At 41.5% G+C, this 27,569-nt stretch overlaps 1 protein-coding gene across 1 annotated transcript in view; it reads left to right on the top strand.

Annotated features, from left to right (window-relative positions):
- SPTBN5 (spectrin beta, non-erythrocytic 5) overlaps window positions 1-27,569 on the top strand; it is a 108,270-nt gene that overhangs the window by 1,025 nt on the left and 79,676 nt on the right. The window contains exons 2-19 of the mRNA XM_009473764.2: window positions 3,830-3,946; window positions 4,955-5,035; window positions 6,035-6,151; window positions 8,704-8,871; window positions 10,151-10,270; window positions 11,087-11,244; window positions 12,047-12,275; window positions 15,064-15,695; window positions 16,688-16,826; window positions 18,259-18,491; window positions 18,935-19,088; window positions 19,994-20,194; window positions 21,375-21,581; window positions 22,768-22,959; window positions 23,709-23,861; window positions 24,406-24,536; window positions 25,770-26,021; window positions 26,690-26,977. Of these exons, the coding sequence (XP_009472039.2) occupies window positions 6,041-6,151; window positions 8,704-8,871; window positions 10,151-10,270; window positions 11,087-11,244; window positions 12,047-12,275; window positions 15,064-15,695; window positions 16,688-16,826; window positions 18,259-18,491; window positions 18,935-19,088; window positions 19,994-20,194; window positions 21,375-21,581; window positions 22,768-22,959; window positions 23,709-23,861; window positions 24,406-24,536; window positions 25,770-26,021; window positions 26,690-26,977 (3,368 nt within the window). The 5' untranslated portion in view covers window positions 3,830-3,946; window positions 4,955-5,035; window positions 6,035-6,040. The remainder of the gene's footprint in view (window positions 1-3,829; window positions 3,947-4,954; window positions 5,036-6,034; window positions 6,152-8,703; window positions 8,872-10,150; window positions 10,271-11,086; window positions 11,245-12,046; window positions 12,276-15,063; window positions 15,696-16,687; window positions 16,827-18,258; window positions 18,492-18,934; window positions 19,089-19,993; window positions 20,195-21,374; window positions 21,582-22,767; window positions 22,960-23,708; window positions 23,862-24,405; window positions 24,537-25,769; window positions 26,022-26,689; window positions 26,978-27,569) is intronic.

Genomic DNA, 27,569 nt, shown 5'->3' with positions numbered 1-27,569 from the left:
AAACAGCTCCAAGGAGGAAATGTCTTTAATTCATGACTAAACAAGCAAACATATATTTTCTGTTTCAAAAAGATGACTGAACTTCTTTTTGCCAGGAAAAATAAATCCATCTGATTTTGCTTTAAGCTGTCCTCTTTTTCAAATGCAGCGAGGGGCTCCAGTTCCTTTGGATGATGTAATTCGACTGTTCTGCTTGAATTCTGCTCCCTGTTGATGTCATGTCGCCACTAGCCAACTATTCAAAGAGAAAAGCAACTTCTAGTTTAGACTAGAGCATGGGGAGGCTGAGGTTTATAACAACCCAGCATCCCGGGATGCCGGTTTAGATCCTCCCAGGCACAGCTCAGCTTTATGAGGAGCTGGGGCTCCATCCGCCGGGATCCCCCTGCCCGTGGGCGGGTGGCACCCTGGGGCGGCTGGTGACAGCGGCGCTGGGAAGGCAGGTATGTGGGGGGCGGGGAGGGGGTGCCTGGGAGTGGTGGGCTGGAGCCCCTCGGGGACAGAAGTTGAGAGAAGTATTTGGCTATTTAGGGACAAAGTTCAGCTGAGAGGCCTGCGAAAGCGGGGAATCTGTGCAGACTGATGGCTGGAGGTCTCTACACCTCTCCTAAGCTGCTTTTGACTAACTCCCCAACTTTTCTTCAGCCTTAGTATCCCAGATGAGAAAACAGCTTCTTGCAATAATAACTGCCTGCTGCTCTCTAGTGTTCTCAGTATCCAAAGCGTAGCTCCTCTCTGCCATGATGAGGTCTAAGATTTGCTGTAATTTAAGACGTGGTTAGGAAATATTCTGGGATCATGGTTCATCTTACCTGTGTCCACGCTGCCTTGATGAGACTGAACATCAGCTGTTTGCTGGAGCTGGGGAGGGCAGCAGAGGGGAGGGCTACCTGTGGGACCCTGGCTGCTGGCCCCAGGCAGCAGGCTAGTTTCTGCGCTTACTTGGCACGCTGTGGGCTACAAGACCATGGCCCTGAGAGGGGGTTGCCTTCCTACTCCACAGAGTCAAGGCACAGATATTTGTTGTTTTGAGACTTACATGTGGAAGCAACGTGGCTGGAGACACAGTGCGGGGGGTAGAGGGCTGAGCTGTCATGCATGTGTTTGCACTTAACACACTTATTTTCTTTGAGATTTGGGGAACCTTCTCTCCTTAGCAGAGATCAGACAAGATTTTCACGTACTTTCAGAAATGTGTGTATGCAAAGCATACGTAATGGAGGGTGACGGGCTGTGCCAAACCTTTCACCTGAGCCATGCGAATAAACTCGGTCCTCTGTAAGCGCTGGCATGAGTACGGCCACATGGCTTTTAAATCGGAGCTGGCCTTGCTCAGTGGCAGCTCAGAGCACGGATATAGTAGCTTGGTACAATGAAGGGCTCATTTAGTTACAGGACTGTCAGCTGTGAATGGCTTTATGTAGGGATACTTTGGCACATGAAGGCATCTGCACCCACCTGTGCAAATGTATTCCCCTCTGGCAGACTCCTCCATCCCGGTGGGCAAGAGCAATGATGGCGGGGGGGGGGGGGAAGCCAGCACTGCCACCTGGAGAGCGGAGTCAGGGAGGCCTCCACAGGACCAGGGCTCTGCTGTCCTGGGAAAGCTCATGGTGATCAGCCCTCACTCACGTTAGGGGTGGGAGTGGGAGCAGCAAACTCCGCATCTGCAACCCTCTGCTGGTCCTGTGACTGTCACTTTTATGCTCTTTGTGACAGGGGGATTAAACATTTCTTCCCGTCTTAGAGAGGAGCTGGGAATTCACATACATGTTGTGGAAGGAGGACGACTATATTTCAAAAAAACAAATACAATTTCAAATAGGTAGAAAGGGAGTGTCACATCCCTCTTTGTTTTACATGGTGTTGCCAGGAGTGGAAGAGCAGTGGGGGAAGGGCTGGGGGCAGAGGAGCTTTGGGGCCGCAAGCCAAGCTGCTTGGGCATGAGGTCTGTTTGATCTCCACGGTCTCTTTCCCTCTTAAGCAGAACGAGATTGTGGGCAGATAAGAAAGGGTACTAAAAAAACTTAACGTGTCTTATGTGGCTGCTGCTTTGCAGAAGGGAATTCCACATCAGAGTCCTTCCTGTTAAGAAACAAGAAAATGCTGCTGCCATCATGGAAAACCACTTCAGACTGAAAACAGGGCAAGGGGAGGGTGTTCTCTGGGCCCTTCTCATTCCTGAGGTCGGTGGCAAGGCTCCCCTTCTCTGTGAAGGCAGCAAGAGAGGGCCAGGGTGGTTTTTCCTAGTCCCACCAGGAAACTGCATGCAAATATTGTTGTGCCCTTCCTCTTATCTTGTTAGGACATATATAACTGAGGAAATGGCTTTATTTATCGGTGCCACATAAATGTCCACATAAATGTCCACCATTTTAACTTTGAACTGTAGATAGATACTACAAATGGAGATAGATATTCAGGAGTTAGTGAAATTTTATACCAGATCTTCGATTGCCTTGTATCATCGTAAAAAGCAAAGCCAGTGTTTCACATGTTTAATCGTTTAGATAATAATTAACTTGCAAGAGGGAGAAATGCCTGTATCCAGGACCAATTCACCTACTGGTCCTCTGCCTTCTATTTGGTAGGAGCAAGGATGTTTTCTCAACACACACAACCTAGCCAGCCTGTACCAGATTTAAGCCAACAGCCTATAATCCTACCTTTAGAAGAACGTAGGTATAACTAAAGGCAAGGCAGAAAAGAGTGGAATTATAACCAGGCAAAGAGCTTACAGAAGAGATGGAAACAGTTGCTGAATTTATATCCCTTTCCTCCTGTCATCCTATTCCCATTTAATGATGATTAGGAATTACTTTGTATTAGTTGGCTGGTAAACACAAGTCCAAGAATTTAGAGGGAATGTTTTGAGTAATACCTGTAACATATGTATTCAATTTTTTATTTTTAGCTCTCTTATGTGTCTAGGTATGACATTTCTCTGGGGCATGTATGAAGATACAGATTTTGTTGATCAAGTTTTATCTGTACTGAGTTTTGTGGGGGATGTTCATTTCTTCTTACATGTTTCCTCCTGTCACTTTTGGATGCTAACTAAACTACACTTGCCAGAAGCGAAAAGACTGATATTCTCTTACCTCATCTCTGAGCTGGACATCTTCACTTACAGCTTCTGATTTCAGATGCCTGCCCATTTTCTAGCAGTGATTCCCAGCAGCAACCCTCTGGTTCCTGGCAATGATGCCAGGTCAATGTGTTCTGTGCTTGTGCGACCTTGTAAGTGACAGAAAGGACTCTCTGCTATATAAGTTACCAGAATTATTTTCCCTTTTGTTATTAATGAGAAGTCCATCAATAGTAAACTTTCAAAGCAGCTGGCACTGCCAGCTTGATCCCAGTTTGCCCTGCCAGCAGCAGGTATCTGTGCACATGAGCTTCCTCAAAGCAGCGGCTGGCAAATTCCTAACACTTGGTAATTTCACCTTTCTCATTTGCTGTATCCCAATTTAACCACTTGGGAATTGCTCTGATCTTTGTACCCTCTGCTGTGCTTTCATTTTCGGACTCCATTGTCGAGTTCAATTTCCCAGGTGAGAATTCCTTTAGAAAAGCAGCCTGTGATCAGTCAGAGCCTTCAGTGTAATTGTGAAAAATGCTCTTTACCAAAGCATCAGCATGGTGGATGACTATTTTCGCTGCTTTGTAGACATTTTGGTGCTGTTCATACATTATTTTTGAGTGTAAGAATAGGACAAGGCCTGGGACAACCTTTACTCATTGTATTCTGATGCGTTATTTCCTTCAGATCAGATGAAAGGTTCATAGGTAGATCATAAATACTTGGTCTCTGTTCCTGAATTCAAAGGTCGTTTTGCATGAAAACAGCAAGACTAACGTAGAAATAGGAGTGGATCTACAACTGAAAGTCATTTGCCAGAATGACCAACTGCTGAATGTCAGAAAGGAGTTCCTCCAAACCTGAGTAAGTCCATTTTTCTAATGTTCTTTGATCTTTTTTCTGTAATGTACCACTATAGCCAGATTTGACTCTTAGCACCACCTTTGTATCCTGCAAATGCAGGTAATCTATTACGGATCTGTCTTCATGTAATCATCTACTGATGCAGGGAGCATTTCTAACTTAATTTAATAAAACAGGTGAGCTGTTGTGTGAGGCAGTAGCTCAACAAATGAGCTTCCTTTGCCTCTAAATGAAATCAGTTCAATCATGGTCGGGGTGGCTGCAATGCTTGGATAACAACCCTTTTAAAAAAAGGATCCTGCAGACATTCTGAGAACCATTTGGCAAATTAAGAAATGGCATTATGATATGGCTTAACTATATGGGTTTATTACATGGGATTGAGTTAATATCACACCTCTGGCAGGGAAAGGCAATTCTTTGAATATCTGCTCTCCAGATGGAGGAAGTAGGCAGTGCTGAACTAGCCCAAAAGATCAGAAAATATTGTGAGGATCTTGTTTATAGTTCCATTTCAAACTTTGCTAAATTCTTCCTTTCATAAGGTTTTCATCTATGGTCGTGATCCTTCCCTGTATTGTTGGTGAACTGTCAGGCTTCAATGCTGTCCCTGTTTTGCAGAAGTCAAAGCACTGGAGGTTAAGAAACATCTGAAAAAAAAAAAATTAAAAATTCAGTAACAAATCATTACTTCTGCACTTCCCACACCTTTTCATCTTGTAAAACGACAAAATTCTTCATATTTATTAGAGCACAGAAAACTATCAGGCAAGCAACTTCCCATTTGCAGTGGCTGCTGTTGCTAGTTCCCTATTGCTGTCTTGTCACACTAGGGCAGATAAGGAGGTTTTTTCAGTGTTTTATGAATTAAAAGGGCACAGAGCCCAGAATAGCTCAGAACTGGGCCTTTGCTAAATGGACACAGAATACTTGGGAAGCAGGTCACCCTGCTCCACATCTCCACAGTTTGTCAGTTTGTTAATTTTTCATTCCTTTCTCTCTTTGTAGTGGGTTGACAGCAGCAGACACCTCTCTCCTCTTCCACCATTGCAACAGGTTTCTTGGTTTCGCAGCTAGGCTGTTATCCAGGTAATATTTATAATTATGGCAGTAGTCCAAGCAGATGATGTTTGGTCACTAAAGATGTCTGTTGCTATGGATCTTACACTGATTTTTTTTTAAGTGATTCTCTTGCCTTCATAACAGCAAGGTCACTGCTGTTACAGATTTACACTGTAAGCCAAATGACTCCAAAAGAGTTGTTCAGTTGAGCTGAAATCCGGTTTATTGTGTCACAGACTCTAAAGGGAAGAGTACTCCTTTCTAATCTTCCTGAATGTTCAGCTTGGGTGCTGTGATGAATTACAAGCCTGCTTTTTCACTGATATGGATGAGGCAGATGAGTCTGTGTCAGCCTGGGGAAGAGCAATAACACTTCCCAACTCCCAGCCCAAGACCTTGTCCATGTGATGATGAACCTGTGTCACCATCCTTACAGTGACAGATATGCAAAAACTGAACTCATGAGAGAAAAGAATCAAGTTGGTTCCATTTCCTTTCTAAGCAGCTATTTGATTTCTGTTGGAAATACTCTGGTCCGAAAGCCAACAGCAGCATCTCAACCAGTCCTCAGAGAACATAACACACTTCCAAGCACTGCATTGGAATTGATTTGCAGATCCCTCTTTCTGACAGGGTCTAAGATCAGTTCTCTGTCATGTGCTTCCAGCACACCCAAGGAAGTTATTGATGGCTTTCAGATCATGGTGCTCCTCAGGGGATCAAGTGACTGGGGAGAAACTGAATGAAAGAAAGTAAAGCTGCATAGATACATATCACATTTTTGTCCTGAAACTAGAGATGCATTTTAAAAGGGAGAACTCAAGTAAGTTAAAAATAAAGTTGGGTGAAATTAAAGTGCAGAGTACAAACAAAAGGAAATTAAGGTACTATACTGGGTGTGGTACTGAATCTTGCACCTGTTGGCACTGTGTTCCCTGCATATTCTGGGCATGTCATGGTTTTTTGTGGCTGGCCAGGCAGATCTCTTCAGCACTGAGCACCTCACTGGAGTTTCTGACTTCCTAGGTGACCATGGGTACAGAATATGAAAAAGATCATATCAAAAAGCTGCAGGAGCAGCGTATGTCCATGCAAAAGAAAACCTTCACCAACTGGATGAACAATGTCTTCTTCAGGAATAATGTAGGTAGATCCTTCAATTTGGTTTTTTTTATTTTTTTTTTTAATTTTATTTATTTCACCCACTGTATTCTTTTTTATGTTATTTTTTACATATTTTTCCTGAGCGTTGTCACTACACATAGATGCAAGCAAGGAAGGCTTTGACTAACCAGAGTGCTCCAACCTGTATCTTTTACCTTACATCTGTCTCCATTGTCCATGTTACCAGTCTTCCCTGAAATTAGGGTTCACTTTTGTAGACTTTATAACCCTGTCATACTGTGATGTCCACTGTATCTTGGCAATCATGTCAGAGGAAGATCTTTATTTGCTCTTCTTTTTCCTATAGGTAAACTATCTGCAAATGTCTGGATTTCCCCAAACAATGCTCAGTTCTTAATTGCCTGGCCAAAATTTAAGACTTTCTGCTTTGCCTCATTGGTCCAGCTTGAGTTGCTGCTCAATGGCTTTGAAAAAGTTGCCTTAAGTCTAGCAATTTCAGACACACTACCGTGCAAGTACAGACCAGTTTGTTTTCATTAAGTCTCAGACTTCCAAAAAGCTTCAGAGCTAGTGTACCATTGATTTGTGTGTGCAAGGGAACTCCAACATATTCCAAAAGTCTCCAGACTTACTGCAGATAAACTCATTGCAGGTACAAATGATGTAGCTGTGTCACACACAGTAGGGAATTACATCATCCAAAACCAATTCCCTTTTCTAGAGTCTGTAGTTGATACTAATGAAAATGAACCTTGGTGACACCAAGCAGGACCAGGCCTCTTCGTTCCATTCTAGCTCATCACTATTATATGATGTTTCAGTACTAGATGCATTTTTTTCAGTGTAATGTTTTAAGTTGGTGATTGGTGCAAAGACAGCCTCAGAGCACAACAAACTTTTAAGTTTATTTTTCTTACCATGAGAGAAGAACCACAAAACACATTCTCATTTTGCCAACTGCAGAAAGTTAGGTTTTCATGGTGTACAAAACTATTTCTGTTTAGCTACAGATAAATATATATACTTTCTCATTTTAAAAACACCTTCAAGTTCAAAGATTAAAATGTCAGTCTTAACTTCCTGCACAGTACTTGTTCATATATCATAAAAGCATGGGGAAAATAGCCTGCAAGAGCTTTCCAAACCATATACGGTAAGAAATGGTGCAGAGACTGACAGCTTATCTAGGTCTTCTCAGCAATGTAGTCTCAGCTTTCCAACACACACTTTAATATGATTGGATCACACTACAGTACACAGGAGTATTCTGTTGCACTATTGACTACTCCAAGTCTAGCACTAAGGATGCTATTGGATTGAATTTGTTAAGCAATCTGTGATTGGTATCTTTATGAGAAGAATGATGCAACAAAACTATTAAAGCTATTGCTGGGTGAGGCATAAAGCAGATATATGAAGACTGTCTCTTCACAAGTTTAAATGGAACTATTCTTCATTTATAGAAGTGTCACAGAATAGAACAGCTTTAACTTTTTTATGGTAATATACTGTAGGCAGAATTTTAAGTTTATTTAATATGCAAAAAGAAATAAAGTTGGCAACTAAACAGGGAGTTTTTCATGGAGATAATCAGTCAGAGAAAGTTGTAAATTCTTGTTCCACACACAGTACAGACTTAAAGTCTCTCTGAGTTGCTTTTACACTTTCAGTGTTTTCTTCTTTCTCTGGAGAAAAGATCTGTTAAACTGATTAATAATTGGTCAGGAGTGAAAAAGTGCATGTCTGTTACTTGTCCTTTTTTCCCCTACATGTAACTATTCTCTGAATTAAAAAAGCTACTAGTTAACTTCAGAATTTTCTTTTTCTGAAGACAAAAAGATTATTTACCATTATTTCAAAATCACAGTAAATTATTGTTGGGTGTGTGGTATGGTTTTAATGTCACTTCTTTGTTGCTAGTGCCATAATGCCAAAAGGAAACGCCCAAGGCAAGTTCTTGTTAGGTCAGAGTACACACTATGTCATGTTGTATTACCTAAAACACAGGTTGACCTCACTACTGGCAGAAATGAAATACATTTTTGTAAAAGATCTTAATCTTTTGCTTAGTATGAGACTCCAGCTAAAAATATGGAGACTTTGGGTGGTAGCGCAGGTCTAAACAGGATGTAACAGACTTTGTTGACACTATGGAGTAAAAACTGAGTCATTGAATGGGATTATCAGCTCAATTTTTAAATGGAATGCGTTGCTCAGAATAAAAAGTAGAAAATATTTATTTGAATTGAAATAAAATATGTCAGCATTTCCAAAATGATTGATTTTGAAAATGCTGAATTTTAAAAATATTTTTCAAAATCCCCTGCTTTTTTTTAATTTGCCAGTTGTGGTTTTTTGTTTTTACTTCAGCCTACTTTCATAAGTAATGTCAGTCATCCTGCAAATCCATTTTTTGTGAATTAAGATTCATCACTTTTCGCATATATGCACTGACATACAGAAGACTCAGTGAAACAGCAGGAATGTGTTGTTAGTTTAGTATTAGAAGTAGAGGGTTCTGTGGGCCAAATGTTCAGCCACAGTCTGTATTGTCTGACTGGTCTTCACAGGTAAAGGTTGAGATAAAAGATATTTACACAGACTTGAAGGATGGCATCTCTCTCATGCAACTCCTGGAGCTGCTCTCTGGAGAAGCTTTGCCCAGACCTAACAGGGGAAAGATGAGAGTGCATTTTCTAGAGAACAACAGCAAAGCCATTACATTTCTGAAATCCAAGGTAAGTTAATATTGATATTAGCGATCACAATAGCTAATGTATGTTACTAATTAATTATAGTATTATATTCATTATGATTTCCCCCTCTAATACACAATAAAATATTCTTTGAAGACAGGCTAAGGGTTTTAGTAAAAGAAAAAAAAGTAATCAGATATTAATTTCTTTGTTATTTGAGTAACATGACTTATAAACAGCTAATGTTCCCCCAAAACAAGTCACACCTAAATTAAAACGTACTGCATTTCTATATCCTTCTATGTCTATCAGATGTTGGGGGAGAGCAAACATCATTAGGCAAAGGTGAAGCTACCTGGTATAAAAATGGAGATTTTTAGAGCTCTGATTCTAAAAGTTTCAGCAAGTCATTGCAGTGGTTTTATTTATTCCAGTTGTGCATCCTCATTTCAGCTACAAGTTAGTATGTCTTTTATATTCTTTTCCAAGCAAACAATTTATTGTAGACCTCTCTGGAAAATCATCACACAAAAGCCTGTGCTATGAATTCCAAAGGAGCAGAGGGGTTTCATAGCAGTAGATGTGAGAAAGTATATAATGCCTGGATTTTTGCTAATTACAAAACAAATGCAGTACAGCACAGGGCTCCAGCTGACACATGCCTGCTAAGGGTACACACCATGTAAGGCCCAGTGGTATGTGCACATCCAGGCTCTGCTAGCTGGACCAGCCAACCATCACTTGTCACATGCGTCCAGCCTCCAGAGACGGGATCATGCAGACAGCAGGAGCCGGTATAGCATGCTCAGACTTCTTGAAGAGATATCGCCTTGTTGGCGCAAACTACAACCCTGCTTGCTGCTCAAGTAATAGTGGAGAAGGCAGCCATGGTCTTCCAGTAGGATATTTGTACTGTTCAGTGAGCCCAAGAACTATATGCTGACTAGCTGGCTGGAGACCAAACAGAGGAGATGGTCCCTGAGTTTGCCCTGCCGTCGCTCCTTTGGAGGACAGGAGCACTGAACTGTGTTTCTTTCCTCTCCTTAACCACCATTTTTGAAAACCTGTATAGGAACTTTAAATCTTTGAGATCACTGTCCCTTTGCCAGGCTTTTGCTGAAATTCATCCTTGGTGCACATGAGAGCTAGGGTGTGAACATGGGAGCTCTCAGGTATATAGGCAAATGAAGAGATCACATAGCACCATTTTCCTTAAGAAAACAGCCTGAACACCCTCTTCAATAACAGCTTGTTACACAGATACCTCCTTCAGAGCACTGGACATGAGTGCTTTTATGCTGAACAGATATTGGTTTATTAGCAGGTACAAGTAAAAGTGATTGGTCCTGAGAATATCGTAGATGGTGATAGAACCTTAATCCTGGGACTTATCTGGATCATTATACTTCGATTTCAGATTTCATCTATCAAACTTGATAAGGTAAAACAGTGTTTTTGTCTTTTTGCCAGATTAGAGTATTTCAGAGACTTTGTAAAGTTTCAGGCCAGCATGGACCATTTTGATGATGTTTCCTGCCCATTTTGATCACACAGGTCTTATAATATTACCCAGTTACTCAGCCAGCAATTTCTAAAAGCAATTGAATCCATTTTACAGTTTCTCAAAGAGACAGAAAACAGTAACTGGGAGATAGATAGGCTATTCATGTTCCTCACTCTCTTCCACAAACTTTTTACCGGCTTTTGACTCCAGTAAGAATTTTGCTGATGACAGTTCTCTTTAGATTTGAGCTGCATGCTTCTCCTTTGCTCTTTCTCTGCAGAAAAGTATTCTTTTTTAAATTATTTAACATGTACTCTACATACATGAAAGATAAGATCCTATGAAAGTATTGTGAAATCAAAGTTAATAATTTCTAACATTAGACCTGGGTACGTTATATTTTGTTTCTGAGTTCTAGTTCACAGTTAAGGAAGCAAATAAACTGAGCTTTGCTTTCCACTTGATTTCTATAAACCTTGCAGAAGAGAAACTTTTAAAAACTTTTTAACACCTGCATTTCACGTTATAATTTCTGAGTTCATTTAATTCACTTTTACTTTAAGAGAGAACTTCTACTTTCATGTTAAATCATTCTACCTTCATGGCAGATACAGTCTGCAAGTCATGACTTTGAGGCGATTTGTGAATAGGATAGAAGTAATACAAAGTGATCTCTGGGAACATAAGTGTAAACCCACTGATGCTATTTCCATATATTCACACTGATTTTTCTTTTCCCTGCTGTCTTCACAGGAAGAGTTTGGAGGCAGAGCTGATGTTCTATTTGCCAATGAAGCCTTACTACTCTGGTGTCAGCATAAAACCGCCAGCTATTCCAATGTGAATGTGAAGGACTTCTCCAAAAGCTGGAGTGATGGGCTGGCCTTCAATGCACTCATACATGCTCACAGGTAAGATCTGATGGATCAGTTCAGGACGAGTTGCTCGTTGTTGTTTCTAGCTCTGGCACAAGTTGTTCCAGGGTCTGAATTACAAGTATTTGTCAAGAAACTCAAATTCTCCCTCTGCCCTTTCTCACTGAAGACTCTCCTTTCTTAAGTGGATATTCTCTCTCTGACGAAGGAAGTACGAAAAGCTCCTTCTTGCTAGTTCCTTTTGTTGGGCATAAATTTGAATTTCCAAGGGGTTCCCTAGAGACTGGTTTTATTGTATGGACTTTGTGACCATGTATACCTTCTGGTTCAATTTTAACAGAGTGAGCAACCTCTCAGTCTCTTTCTTTCTCCCTTCTCTGGCCCTTTGAAAAAGTGTGAAGAAAACAGCCCAAGGCAGGAGAGAGAAACCACCTTGGGAGAACCTTCAGCATGTCTTCTCCCATCTTAACAGTTCTGCTGCATCTTCTGGCAGGATACGAGAGTGGGATCCTGTAACTTCCCCAGCTAGGAGTCACCTCCCTTTTCAGAATTGCCTCTCTAGTGGGCTTTGGTTTTCACCCATCAGTGAAGAGGAGAAATAAGTGAAGGACAGAGATTTGGTGGGAGTGGTACTTCAATTTCATAAGTGACAATGTTCTTCCTGTTCTGTAGGCCAGGGGTGATGCTCTTGAATGAAGCTCAGGGTCAGACGGAGTAATTTCAGCGTTAATGTCACATTCCTTAGTCTAATAAACAGTTTATGGTTTATAATCTGATAGAATTTATGACAAACATAAATCTTTCTTTCCTTCCACACCCTGTTCTTCTCCTTGCCCAGGCCTGATCTTATCCACTATAGCTCACTGCGGCAGGACCAGCCCATCAAAAACCTGAACAATGCCTTCGGTGTTGCTGAGAAAGAGCTAGGAATCAGCAAACTGCTTGATGCTGAGGATGTGGCGGTACCCTACCCAGATGAGAGATCCATCATGACTTATGTGTCACTCTATTACCACTACTTCTCCAGATTGAAACAAGGACAGACAATACAAAAGCGACTTGCCAAAGTAAGTGCATTGCTATCTTCAGAAGTTAAAAGTTAAATATGTAAAGCTAAACTTATGTTGGAAATGGGTTTTTTTGTGTGCAAGCTCAATTTCAGGATCATCTGAACTGCATCAAATGGCACAGCCGTTTGAAAGACCTTTTATCGTCACTTGAATCTTGAGAAGTGTCTGTAGACTCTCTGATGTCTAAAGGGGATTGCATTTATCTCACTGAAAATTAGTCCCTTTTTGACTTCACAGTTACTGTTTGAGAACTGATGTGGCTCGAAGGCAGCTTGAGGCATACAAATCTCATTAATCTTGGGAGGATAACTGCTACACAAAAGCAGACATAGTCAACAATTTTCTGGTTTAGTAGGAAAGATGATTCCTTATTCTATGAGACTACTTTGCATTTTTATTTCCTGTGAAAATCCTCATCCTTTCTTTCTAACTCCTTAGTCAGGTACAAAATGAAAAAAAAAAAAAAAAAAGATATGAAAAATGAGGGAGTACAAAAGAAGGGGAAACATGCCTGGGGGGGTGGGAAAAAACAAAGCTAAAAAAATTTTTTTTATTAGGTTTCCACATACATTTTGTCTCACATATGATCATGAGTTATATTAAAAACTACTTGCATCCTGTTGATGGAAAACTGAAGGAATTTTGTGGTTGTTCCACTGAAGACCACTTTCCTTAGAGATAATTTCTTTCCTACCTTCAGAATAACCTATTCTGGTTTTGTCAAAAATAGAAAACAAATAGCCCGCAGAAAACCCACGCACATAAGATGGGGTCCTACATGAACATCTGGACTTGGAGAACTGCCTGTGCAGTTGAAAGGGGGAATACATTGCTCAATGGGAGGCACAAAAATCCAAACTAAGACTTCCCTGGTGGTGACAAGGTGAAAAGTTTTTGCAAAGCAGGGTTTGCTCAGCTAACAAACTGGTCTGGGACAAGAACAAGATGATCCTGAAACACGTATCAGTAAAAGTGATGTTGTCTGAAGAGAAACCTTAGATGAGAGCAGGACTTGGAATTTGGTGAAACAAAGATCGGGCATCAGTGAGGATAGTGGGCAGTAGGATTTGACTGGTCTACATGTGAGCCTCTGGATTTTGGCCAGCAGACATTATTTTTCTTCTGATAAACCTGAAATAGTCCTTGAGTCACCAAGCATGTATTAGAGGAACTATAAGGATCAAATAGGCTGTAACTTTTATATTATGGGAAAAAACAGAAAGTATTTCTTACTCTGTCCCTTTTCAGTTCTTGTGCTCCTCTGTTTTTTCCATTTTGTATAGGTATATATTATTCTTTCTTTTCTCTCTCTCTTTCCACTTACCTGCTTCTTTTTCTCTCTTTGCCTCCTTCCCGATTTTTAGCCTGTCTCCTGTCGTCCTGCATTTCTGACACACACAAACATTCAGAAGGAGAACAAAACAGATGTTAATCTCCATGTCCTTAGTCTCCTCAAATAGGCAGCTCTGAATTTACTAATAGGATTGGGGAGGGAAGCCTGAATGTGTCAAGGAAGCCTTTGCGTTCAGACTGTGTGTGAACAGGATGGCAGAGAGAATCAGCCTGGGGAGTTAAATCTCCTTTCCCCCTCCCATGTGAGGTGACCATGCATTTGCTAGGATCTTTCAGCGAGAACTGGCTACGATGGCTGAAAATACAGAAGGGAGCCCTGATGTCACGGGCTGCTTTTCCTGCACTAAAGGTTGGTGCTGTTTTACTCCTCTTCCAACACCGTGACACTTATTCATTGCCAAGTGCCCTTTCTGGTAAGTAAAAGCAGATTACCACTCGCAGGGACTGGGTCTTTGCTCAGTGCCATCTCCCATACTAATCTGCCTGTTTAGAGTAGGCAGGCTCAGGGGAATGACAGAGGCAGACAACATTGTTCAGCATTAAACCTGACGTCTGCAGGAGGGCTACAAAGTTAGGGTGAGGAAAAAATATAAAGTAAAAAGACAAAGATGGAAAAAAAAGTAAAATGGAAAGAAAGGATGATTTTATTCTAACACTTTTTGTTTCATTACGGATTTCATTCTAAATGTTTGCTCCAGTGTTTACCTGAACTTGAAATAAAGGCAGGTCAGACCACAAATTTTCCTGGACTTGGAAAATCAGTATTGAATCAGGATTAATATCCTTACCAAACCCCTGTTTGGCTACAAGACATTCTCTAATACTTTACATAAAGAAAATCAGGTCCAATAGAAGAGATTGAGAAGGGGCTCTTTGACCACAGTCTGCTGTGGGCATGTGAGAGAACCAGGATCTTGTCAGATGGTCTCCTACAGCCTAAGGTGGTGAAGCTAAGAGGGTGTAATTGCATATTAGATGGGATAGAATTGTTTTGGTTTTAGGAGTAAGAATGATTAAAAAAAAAAAAATCTGTTTTTTTCCACTGTGAAACAAAAAATCTGAACCATCAGTTTGGGATTCTTGCTTTCCTGTGAGCCCACATAGGAACTGCTGACAGTCTCCACATGCATGCTGTTTATTCCAAAATTAACCTTTTCTTAAAATAGAAATGAAATGAGACATTAAATAATGTTTACTTATCTGTGCTTTATGGAAGGTTTTTCTAGGATTTCACCTGGCCTCAAATGTGACAGCTATCACCACATTGGTATAAAAATATGATGACTGTGGCAACCTGCTTGTTAAATACTATTTTCCTGACACATACTCAATTATTTGAATCCTAAGCTTGGTTTATGAAGATGTTTTCTGTTCACCCACCTTGCTTCATTCTGCTTCTTATGTGGCTTGTAACTTCATATTCCCATCACAGATCGTGTTCTTCCTGAAGGAGATAGATGACTTGAAGCTTCTATATGAGCAGATGGTCTCTGACCTCCTGAAATGGATTAAGCAGAAGGTGATGGAACTGGATGACCGTCATTTCCCCAACTCTCTTCAGGAAATGTGGCTGCTCATGGCCAACTTCAAGACCTTCCGCACTGTGGAGAAACCCCCCAAATATCAAGAGAAGGGCATGATTGAAGCTCATCTCTTCAACATCAGGACGAAACAGAGAGCCAACAACCAACAGCCATACTTGCCCCCAGAGGGGAAGATGCTGCAGGATGTGGAAAAGCACTGGATTATCCTGGAAAAGGCAGAGCACAACCGGGGAAAAGCACTGCAGAAGGAGATGCTGAGGCTAGAAAGGCTGGAACAGCTAGCCCAGAGGTTCCTGAAAAAGGCAGCCCTGCGCGAGTCCTACTTGGAAGACATGAGGAAAGTGATTGGGAAGCAGGACTTCTGGCCGGAGAGCGCAGACAGGATGGAGGCTGCCAGTAAGAAGCTGGAAGCCATTGCGGCAGATGTACTGCCCAGGAGGGAACGCTTTGCAGCTTTGGATGAAATGGCCACAGTCATCAGCCAGGAGAACTATCACGGCAAAGATCAAATTGTGAAGAAGTGAGTGATGGTTGTGAGACTGTGTAGTGGTGGAGGTTGAAATTAGCTGAAATTCTGTGGCATGGCAGAAGAAAATGAATTGTAGCTATGAATCATAGCTCTGCTCTTCATGAGTAGAACTGGCAGGAATTTCTTCTACCTGTGAACAGTTTCAGCAGATAAGACAAAGGCTTCATCATCTTTAAAAATTTATTTTTTTTTTTTCTTGAATGATCAAATCCTCAGACTGATTTCTGGTGAAAATTAGTTTTAAGATATTTTCTTTGTATATGAAAGTATTTGTTCTGCCAAAAATCCTACCTTCCATCAAAAATGTTTAGAGGGATACATTTTTTTTACAAATCAACACATTTCTTTTTCAGTGTGTAGTTTGGGGAGATACAGATTAGTTAAGGCACAAAGTCTTCTCAGACTCCAGTTTGGAGGAAATCTTGAGAAATTATGACTTCTCTGATTATCAGTATACCCTGATTTGAGAATGGGTAAGAATGCCATACAAATAACTTCTCTTCTGGTATTTTAAGGCTTTTCTAAGTTCAGACAAAATCAGAAACCTGTGGGAAAACTAAGCAAAACAGTTATAAAAGAATAAACTAAACTCTTTATGAGATCAGATTATGACTTATGATATGGTGTAGATTAATTTTTTACTTTAAGCAGCCATTTAAAGACCACTTCTTTTTTCCAAGCTTTTCCATTGTACCAGATGAAAGCACTGTGGGATGTCAGGTACAAGAATCCATAAAAAACAATGTCTAAATTTAAAAAGTCAATGAGAGTTGATGTGCTCGTCAAAATTCCTCCCCATGATCACACTCATTAGATAACAACATTGCTTTGACCTGTTTTGTGATCATGGCCTCTCCTCTTGCACTAGTGGCAAGAGTTGTCTGTGTTCATTTAGCTCTGCTGAAGCTGCAAGCACTGAGAATCTCCCAGTGCGGCCCAAAGTCTTTGGTCCAAATTGGTCATTTCTCTCCCTTCCTTTGTAGGCAAAACAGCATTTCAAAGCAATGGCAGGATCTTCTGGATCAGCTGCGGAGACGACAACACTCCCTGGGTGCAATGCAGGAAATTCTGGGCCTCCTGAGGGACATTGATGCCATTATGGAGGAGCTGAAAGAGCTGCAGGTACTGAGCCCTGTTGACCGGCACACAGCTTGCACTGCTACAAGTGTGTGTCCCTAAAAAAGCTGCCATGTTCCAAGGACTGCCTGGTGTCAACAGAATATAAGTCTATCAGCTATAGAAAAAATACACCATTTTTACTTAGATGCCTAACTGTACGTTTCAGTTCACCATTGCAGGTAACTACATGAGAAAAAGCAGGCTTTGCTACAGGGGCTCTCCCTAATCAGAAAGGCAGATATGGTATTACAGGGAGTGCACTACAGGTTCAAGTTATGTAGTAAAATAAAGATGGGAAATAAACTCACCTAAATTTAGATGTGTAAAAGCAAAAGTGGAATAAAACAGCCTCCTGTTCCCATTCCACATAATTCTTCTGAATTACCTTCTGGAAGTACCTCCAGTAATTATACAGGTGGGGACTAGCTCAGGCATAGGTCTAGCTTTCAGGTATCTAAACTTGTGAGAGAGAAAAGTGCCACTGTGAATGCACGGTGATTGCTTTTAGCAAGAATTTCCAAGTGTCACTAGAGTGTCAGAGCCCAAAGTCTTCTCTTTAGCATAGGAAATAACTAGTTTCATATTGATTTTGTAATGGCAGGAAGTATATATACATCCTTTGGTCTTGCCTTGTCTTATTCAAAGACAGAAAAATCCCTACAACTAGGGGTTGCCTTGTACCTAAGTTGAAAGGGTCAACAGGCTATATGAAGTTGTGAATTTCAAATTAAAGATAAGAGCTATCTGTGAGTTATGAATCTTTCTCCTAGTGTTAGTAAGCAAAGAACACCTAATGGGAATAATGTTGGAACCATGATAGCCTGAGGATATGGGAGAAGATTGGTAAGGAAAGTTAACATCCTACAATAAGATTGATAATTGTGTCCATTGATACAATTAGAATGAGGACAGACTTTTAAGCACTTGGTACCTTCATCAGCCACCAGTTAAATATGATGAAGTACTTATTTTCATTATTTAGATAGCAAAGGCAAGTAAGTTCCTCAAACAAAAAAACATTGGAGTCAAAACATACCATAAAATGAGATACTGTAGAATTTTCCAAATACAGACTGTGAATCAAACTGCCTACAGATGGGTGTATAGCAAAGGGCTGTTCCTTGCGCCCACAAATTCTGAGACCTTGTATGCTTAATCAATAGAAATAACTTAGATGTGAAAACAGATGCTTATTTGAAGAGACCATTACTTGCACTGAAGTAGATAGAAACTCTGGATTGTTTCCATTAGCTTGTGAAATTGAAAGAAAAGTATGTTTCCTCTAATTGGGCAGCTTTTCAGCTTTACCTGGCTGACATCATTCTTTTACATTTAGAAGCTATAAAAGTCAACAGGAACCTTTCAACGATTTCTTTGTACTCAGCCTCTGGATGCACTCTCTGCCAATGCCTTTTGTCTCCTACTTTGTTTGCAGGTGCTAGTGAATTCCCAGGACTGTGGGAAGCAGCTCCTGGAAGTAGTAGATTTGCTGCAGAAGCACAACTTGGTTGACTCGCAGATCTCTTCCTATGGTGATAGATTGACACACATCACCCAGAGGACAGCAGAAATCAGCAAGGAGAGCACAGTTAAACCAGAAGTGCTTTATGCGAAAGTTCAGATGCTTCGTCAGCTGTATCAGAACCTTATAGCTGTGAGCAAGTCACGGTAGGCCTGTGCTTATGGCTCTGTCCTTCCTGATTAGGATGGCCAATCACTCCCTTAATCAGAAGACACAGCTTCCCAGCATTTGACATTTTTCATTTCTCCATTTAAAAAGACATAACACAAGCAACTCGCGTGTCTTGATTGCAGTTGACTGAAAGAGATCACTTGCTTTCATAGATGAAGAGTAGCTTCATTCTCAGCATTTATTATGACTTGCTTCATGTGAAGTCTGAATACCATGTGATTATCTCCTCATCTCCTAGAGGAAGAGGGAAATGTAATTTTGTTTCCTTTGTCTCCTTCCATGAATAAATTAATCTATGACAAAGAGGAGTTAAAGGCATTAAATTTTGGATTTTCTAAATTATTCTTTGATTATGCTACCATTGTCTCCATGGGATCCTAATTCTGAGTGAGATATACTGTTTGTTTCTTTGTTTCAGAAAATCTCAGCTAGAAGATGCTTTGAAGCTTTTTGAATTCTTCCGTGACTGCAAAGAGGAAGAATCGTGGATCTCCGAGAAATGGAAGCTAGCAAGAACTACAACATTAGGGAAAGATGTCAGCCAGATTACAGCCTCTATTCAGAAGCACAAGGTACCTTACTTTGCTAGTGGTACCTTGTCTTTGTATTATAGCAAGATTTTAGAACACCTATGTCCTTCAGTTCAGTCAGTACAACACTTATAAGAAAGCTGTCAAACCACTCATTATCTCAAGTGTCATGACCAGTGTTTGGAATTTTTAAAAAATACATAGGGTAGGCATTTTTCCCCAAGAGGGGAAGGAAAGCGTAGAGAAGGAATATGCTTCATACTGGACTAGAAGTATAGCTTCTAGTAAAGACACTGGGCTCCGTATTAGCTCACTTTGGATGGGAGGGGAAAAAAGGTTGCTAGTTTTTGTTTTTCCCACCCACCTTTCCTGGCCAAGAGCGATGTGGGGAAAGAAAGAGATGGTGAAAAGAAGACAGATATTGGTAGGCAGGATGGATAACATTGTGTGAGCTTACAAATCTGTTACCACTTTCCCTAAGAGCTTGCTGTGGGCTAATATCAAAAGTTTAGCTATATGAGCTACTACTTTCTTACGGCAAAGAGTCACTGTGAACAACTGAAGAGACCTGTGGACTTGAGAACTTGCATGACAAAGCTGAAACAGGAGCCTCTTCTGTAATTTTAATATGCATTTGTGTGCATCTGTTTGTGTATTTGTTGCTTCTGGAAAGCATAAGACAGCTGAATTGGTGGACGACAAACAAGTACCTCCTTCAGAGAAGACTGTTTAACAAGCTTCACATCAAAGACAGAAAGTAGGACAGTAACTTGTGTGTGGGGAGCCAAGGGGCCATCATCTCCGGGCTCAGGGAAAAGTCATAAGCATGGATAAGACACAGGGCTCTTGGAAACGTATCTATTACAGTAGCAGAGAATAGGACCCCCTCTTCGCTCTTAGCTGCTGGGGAATGAGTTGTGCTGACATGTCTCCTGTCCTTCTGCTAGGCTCTCGAAGTGGAGTGCAATTCCCACAGGGCTGTATGTGCAGATGTGATGAGGAGGGGCTCGGAGCTGAGTCAGAAGAACCCCGCATGGCAGGAGGACATTCTGAGGCAGACACACAACCTCCAGAAGCTGTGGCAACAGCTCCAAGATGAGGTGGCTGATCGCAAAAGCCGCCTGCAGGCAGCAGCTCTCATCAAACAGGTAAGCAGGGCTCTGCTGTGGTGTGTGGTATGGGGGACACAGATGTGGTTCAGTTCTGCTCCATGCCCCCGCATGCAGGGCAACAGTGGCAGGAAGCCTTCAGGTATCAGTGTTCAAAAAGATCTCCAGCAGCAAATTCTTAATCCTCCTGCAAGCCAGCCAGACAGGAGATTTGAGCAGCTGGGAGTTGCTCTAAGTTAAAAATGCTAGTGGAAATAGCTCACGTAATAATGATGCAGAGTCTTTTTTGAGGGTGGGATCTGGGTAGCTGTGTGACATTTTTATAACATGAATAAAACAAAATAAAACAAAAAAAAAAACTAACAACAAAAGAAACATGCCATAATAAGACTTGGATCGACCATGAACTTCCCAAAGCCTGGGAAACGTTTGACCCTGCCATTCTGAACTATACTTTTACACCTACAGACATTCACATATCTGCAAATAAATAGCTCTTATAAAAGCAGCATTCACAAATCACATAACATTATCTCAGGTATTCTTATTCTCCCTTTCCTAAGTTTTTTGTTCAGTCCGTTGTTCCCATGAGATGCTTGAACAAAATTTAACAGCTTTGTTCTTGATAAAGTCTAAATTCTCTCTTTTGTCTAGTAAGTTTAACATCATTATAGTGTTTTAGTTCTTCTTTCTTTTTCCTTCATTACTGTGGGTTTTCTTTTTTTCTGTTGTACCTTTGTTCTATAACTCAAAATCTTATTTTGCTTTTTACAACCGTAACCAGGCAGACTGCAAATTCTGGAAAAAAGAAGAAAGCTTTTGTTGTAGACTGAGTTCATTGTTCGTTGTTGGAATATACCTTTAGTAAATATCTGTTGGAATTGGTGCCTACCAATGTCGTACATTGTGGGTTCCTTTTACTGCTGCTATTAAGCACCATAAAGTTTTAGTTATTTAGGAGTTTATAAAGAGTTATATAGGCAATCCTTGAATCTATTTACTCACTGTGATTCTGTGAATTATCTGTGCTTGATGTGATCATGAAATAGATCACGGATTTAGAGCTACGTTATTCATAGCTTTCACAACACCTGGAAGTAACCTTATAGCTACAGACCTAATGGCGTTTCTGCCTAATCCGTTATTTTCAAAAGAAGAAGGAGCTGGAAATGATACTTTCAGGGTGAAACCAAGCGTTTTCTTCCCTGTGTTCCTTCAGTACTTTGCTGACATAGATGAAGCAAATTCATGGTTGCGAGAAAGGCAGCCCCTCCTGGCCAGCAAGGACTATGGAAAAGATGAATCGAGCGCCGAAGCGCTGTTGCATCGTCACTTGCGCCTGGAGAAGGAGATTGCAGCCTACTCCTCTGAGATGAGACGCTTGAAAGAGCAGGCTGACATTGCAGCAGAGCAAGCTCCAGCTGCAGTAAGTAGATGAGGGGTTGTGTAATATTTTGTTGAAGAAGGTAAGTTAGATGTTTTTTAATTATGTAAAATATTTTGATTTTGCCAGAATAGAGTATTCCCAATGACCTAAACAAGACCATTTTTTTAATTCAGAAGAAATTTTTAATTACAATTGAGGCAAATTTTTAGATGACAAAGATGTTCATTGGCCACTTGTAGCCCACCTAGTTAGTGTTCTGTGAAATGCTAGAAATATACTTGTCTGCATTAGTTCCCTCTACCGGTCCTCACAAATACCATCTTGCTCTTTATTCTCATAATATTATTCATTTCAATCAGCTTTAAAAAGCAGACATTTAATCCAAACATCTTTAAAAATTCTTTCTGCATCCTAATGTAGTGATGAACCATCCCACAGCACCAAGAGCAATTCATATCATCCCAGGATAGATGTTTAAGGCACATGGGATGAAGTCAACCTCTGCAGATGCCCCTCTTTTTCACTGACTAGAAAGGGAACTTTTGACTTGAAATCAGCTCATTTGACAACAGAGGTCAGGGGAGATGAGTGACACATTTCATAGCTTGCTTCTTTCAGACTTCTATGATCACTCAGTGTCTAGCCAAACCAGTTTGAGAGCTACGAGCACTTTGGGTCTTTCCTTTACCTCATCATTCCAATATTAGTTTTTATTAGAACAAAAATTGTGTTGCTTTGTTATTAAACATGCAAAAGCAGGTGACAAAATGGTACTGATGTGCAAATAAAAGCATTTATTCACTAGGGCACTCACAGGCTTTGAAACTGGAAATGTTCAGGTATTAAAACATCACCACAAATAGAACTGTGAGCATAGTCAATTCCTTGGTTTGTTGGTGATTTTAAAAGTTAAAAAAACCAACCAAACAAACAAAAACAAACAACCTTGATGTGGGCACAAAATGAGAAGTTTTACTGAGTCAATATACTTTAAAATGAGCCAAAAGAAACTTCTTTAAACAAAACTAAAATGTTTTTCAGTTATTTGGCTCATTCTTTCAGAATAAACCAGAGGAAACAGATTCAAACAAATACTGGAAATGTTTTGTTTAAAGGGTCAGAATGCTGTGATTTGAACTAGCAAGTCCAAACTTTTCTTCCATGAGAAATTTTTATCCAAATCAGAAATATTCACCCATTGATTCCGTTGAATTTGGCTTAACAGATGGTGAAGACGGAAGCCCCAAGTGACTTCAATCAAAAGACAACTAAGCTACCATTCAGTCGAACCTGGGCAACATCTGAAACTGCATTCCCTGGAACCTCCAGTCCCGATGTTCATTTTCTTCCAGAGAACATCTGGAAGACCCAAGATGAAATAGACTCACTTTACAAAAATCTACAGAGCATGGCTGAGGTATAGTATCCCCTCAGAGCATGGCTGAGGTATAGTATTTGCAGTTCACAACAGTAGTCAAGTCTAAAGCAATGCATAGTGAGGTTAAGTGCTGTGCCGTCTTCTGCTTTTCAGTTTAATAATGTGCCTAAATCCTATGAAGTCCTGTGGGACTTCAAGGCTTGAGATTATCATTGAAGTTTTGTATCATAACACATTTTATATTGGCAAACTTCCCATATACCTTCTAGTCTTTTTACTTTATGAAGAGTGCATTCTTTTGTGCAATCTTTTTTTTTTTTTTTTTTTTCCTAATGTTTGCTTGCTGCAGCTCCTAAATCTTTGGGCTGTCTTACCTGATACCAGAAAAAATAAACAACCATAATCTGCTTTCTCCATTTATTACTTTTCACTCCCACCTGCCACAATCCTGCCCTAAAGACCAACAAAAACATGTTATATGGGACTTTTACATATTTCTGTGATTACTGAGGTAAATCTTCAGTCAGCAGCAGCAAGCAGCACAGCGGCCTTTGTGCCCGTCAGGGGCTGAACACTCTCCAACTGCTTCTCTTATGCTTTTAAACCACTGTTGCTCTGGGAAGAAGTATTGTGATCTTAAGGTAACATGTTCTGTTCTCTTTCAGCAGTGTCTGGCAAAACGACTAAGCTACCACCTGTATATTGTAGTTTAAATTCAAGGATCTTTTTTTTTCTTCAAACGGCAAGGAGTTATTACAGTAATACTTAAGTCTTCGTCTGTTTTACAGGACAGAAAAAAGGCTCTGGAGGAGATGATTGGGTATTACCGCTTCTGTAGCTCTTGCGAAGAATTTCAGTCATGGATGAAAGATAAAGAGAACATTTTCCGGACTCTTCAGCCTCAAGCAGACAATGTGGAGGTCATGCAGCAGAAATATCAGGTAATGCTTTTCCCTGCTCACACATGACACCTTTTAAATCAGATTGACCTTGGGAGAACAGATAAAGTTGAGAAATGAAATTTTGAGAGTCTTTTCATTCATTTCAACTTACGGAGTCGTGCATAGATCAGGTAGTTCTTTCATACAAACTATGCCAAGCTTATTGAAGCTGATGTGGTTATGTCCCTTTAACTTCCCCTGTGGATGTAGTATCCTGTACAAATATCATGGCACAAAAGGACTCTTTTTGTGGTTTGTCTTATGTCACTCGAAGAAAAATGCCAGATGATGAAAAAGTCCTGCAGTGCACTTGCATCCCAGTGGAGTGAGACATACGTGCAATAGGTGTAGTGTGCACACCAGAGTTGGTCAGGAGGGCTATAGGGGAACTACATGCGCACGTGTGTATGGTATCAGCAGACAGGTAAATGGAGAAGCCAACTGTGAAAGTGGGAGATGAGTGGATATGATGGATTATTGAGAATCGTGTCCATAGAAATGGAAAAACCTGAAGTTCTGCATTCTTGTATCTTTCCTATTTTAGAGCTTTTTAATGGAACTGGCTGCAGGCAAAGGCCAGCTGGGAGATATTGAAAACTTAGCTGTTAAATATGGAAAGATCAGTCCCAACAAATATTCTGAGATCCAGATTTGGCTGAAAGAGATCAACAGCAGGTAAAGGTGCTACAGAGGATTGTCTCATGGGGGCAATTGGAGAGCGGACCTTTCCCGCCCGATCTAGACTACACCGAGAGAATACCCATCTGATAGATTTCTAACCCGCCGAATTGGCCTGAGGGGAGATTTTCTTGTGTGGCTGAGGTTTGCTGTATCCAGGGGTGGCTGTTGCCACCAAACAGGGACTGGGGCAAAGGGGCAGGGGCTGCTCCCTGAGGCCTGGGCTGGGCCTCGCAGCAGGCGCCTGTCCCACTGCCCTGCCAGGGAGTAGGGCAGGCGGGGGGCGGGGGGGGCAGCCCATAGTCCCCACAGTGGGAGTAGCCTGTGGTGAGGGGGCAGTGCTGGGGCCTGGCCGGGGAGCCTATTTTTGGTGTGAGGCTTGGGCCTGGGCCAGACTGTCAGGGCTCAGTGAGGGCCGGCAGCTCCCTTTGGGATGGGGAGCCGGGATGGAGAGAGGGACCAGTCCCACAGGGAGGTGAGCAGGGCAGGCCTGGGATGGTAGCCAGGGCCAGAGGTGAGTCCCAGTCCTCAGAGCTGCCTGGCAGCCTGTCCCCACTGTCACCAGCGGGAAGGGGGCAGCCCTCAGCTGCACTGGCTCTAGGCTGGCCCTGAGCCTGGTGTGATGCCTCCAGGACTGGGGGGTGCTTCTAGGCCCCTGACACTGAGATATTTAAACTGCAGCAATTCGTGTGTATATGTTAAAAGCACAATGTGAATCCACACACAGGTGACAGCGATGGCTTCAGAGCAGTTCTGTCTGTATTGTGCTGCAGCAGCTGATTTGATTACCCATCAGGGTGAGGGTGCCCTTCACAAATATTGAAAGGAGCATCAAACCCTGTTTGACTTCACCAAGTATGTTTAGTACCTGTCGTGTGCGTACTCCTGGCACCATGCCACCCAGCTGTAACTGAGAGGCACAGCCGGGTCCTGATTTTGACCACTGTTGTTTATTGGCATCGTGTCCAGTATGTTCTGGTCACCTGAGCGGGGTCCCCTTGCTTGACATGGCACCGAGACAAACTTTGAGGCCATGGAGGAGTGCTAGTGTTCACCCCCTTAGCCCACTTTAGTCCTGATGACAGCTTTATACAAGACTTTTTCTGAATAGAAAAAGGACATAGCTCATGTATAACAAAGGCTATAAATTGAATCTGCTCTATAGGTGAAGGCAAGTTTTGGGGTAGTGGCTGAGGCTACATGCAAGTAATTGAGTTATCTCTCTCCAAGGTGGGAACGCATGGAAGCTCTGAAGGAGGAGAAGGGCTCTGAGCTTATTGGAGTGGCTGATGTGAGGACATTTCTTCAGGACTGTCAGAGCATAGGAGTACTACTGCAAGGCAAGATGGTCCAACTCGGGGATCTGGAACCAGGGAACTCACCTGCTGGGCTGGAGTCAGACAAGCGCAAACTGTCTACAGTTGAGAGAGAGGTCCTGGTGATAGAGAGGAAAATTGAATACTTGAGGAGTGTTGCAAAATCGTAAGGAACCTGCTCTTTGTTTCCATATTCTTTGCTAGTTCTCTAAGATCATGTTGTAAATTATGGCTATAAAGAGAATGAGCAGCTTATGAAGTTTCTCTTGAAGTTTCTATTTCTAGCAATCTGAAGAACTTACTTGCCTGCTGGACTGAGATCATCTCTCTTGAGTATGGCTGGGTGATTGGTGAAGTGATTGCTTCCAGACTTCACTGTTGTAGGAGGATAAATACCACAAATCTAACAAATTATCTCTACTAATAGGAGTTACTTCCACATTTTGAACAAGGCATCCTTTAGGTCCTGAAAGGGGGTAATCGGAGGAAGCAAGGATGAAGGAAGAAAGATAGCAGAGAATTGTGCAGAGGAGTTTAAATTTGAAATATAAATTGAAAGTTTTTTATTTCCTTAAGTTTTCTGTACATTCACAATGGGAATGAATCATTGAACCACAACAGTGTTACCAGAGCCTTTCACAGGGATGCACTTTTCTGCAGTACACCGTATTCACACCAATATTTCTTGCTCGTGTGGAACATTTGTTGCCTTAGCTGACTTTCTTTTTAATGGAAGTGTAAATATCCAAATCCATTCCTTTTAAAGAGTATTGGTTCAAGCTCTAAAGGCCTGAAGTGTTCATCCAATTGAATGTATTTTATTTCCTCTTGTAGAATTAAGGACACCAACCCTGCAGAGAGCAGGGCCATCACTGAGCAGGTGGAGAACATGGAGAGGCTTCTGGCAAAGCTCAAGCTGGAGACCCAAAAGAAGCGGGACATACTGCAGCAGGCCCAAAATCAACAGTCCTTCCTGCAAGACAGCCGCAGGCTCCTGCTGTGGGCAGAAGGCATTCAGGAGAAACTGAGCAGTGAAGAAATGGGTGTGGACGTGGCTTCTGCAGAGCAATTGCTGAAGCAACATCAGGACCTGCTGATAGAAATTAGGTCTCAGAAAGAAAGGTAAAGAGATTCTGTCAGGGTGGGCAGAGTGGGGTGATATGACAACAGTACTCTGAAGACGAAACATGTCTACCGTGTACATAAATTGTGTATGAAAGTGATGCTGAGGTTTATTCAAATGCTCTTGAAACTTAGTGTCAAAAGGAGACTGTGGAACACAAAATCCAGTTAGCTTTTGCATACTTATCCTGATGGCTGATGGAGGGGGAAGGAGGAGCTGTATGTGTGGATCAGTATACCACAGGCTCTTCTGACACTCAGATAGTGCCATCTACACTTTATTTCAGATCCCCCAGTCCTTCACTTCTCAGGCCTCATGCTTCCCGTTGCAATCATCTTCAGTTCTCCTTCTGCACTGTTATGAAGTTCCAGATACTGAGATGGCCCTCCTCTCCCTTTTAATGGGAAAGCCTGCTTATATGGGCTTTCAGTCCAAATGGGGAAATCTCACCTACTGCCTCCAGCATGTATCCCTGAGCAAACAACCAGCTGCATTTTGTAGTGCATACCCATGGCTAGCAGGAAAAGAATGAAAGGGAGAGAGGGAAGCTTAATGTCTAGGCACTGCCAAGAGAGCAAAGAGCTCTAATGG

This window comes from Nipponia nippon, unplaced genomic scaffold (assembly GCF_047370975.1).
Source record: "Nipponia nippon isolate SJK-2023a ecotype South Korea unplaced genomic scaffold, ASM4737097v1 scaffold_10, whole genome shotgun sequence".
Taxonomy (NCBI): domain Eukaryota; kingdom Metazoa; phylum Chordata; class Aves; order Pelecaniformes; family Threskiornithidae; genus Nipponia; species Nipponia nippon.
This window is presented reverse-complemented; position numbering and strand designations above follow the sequence as displayed.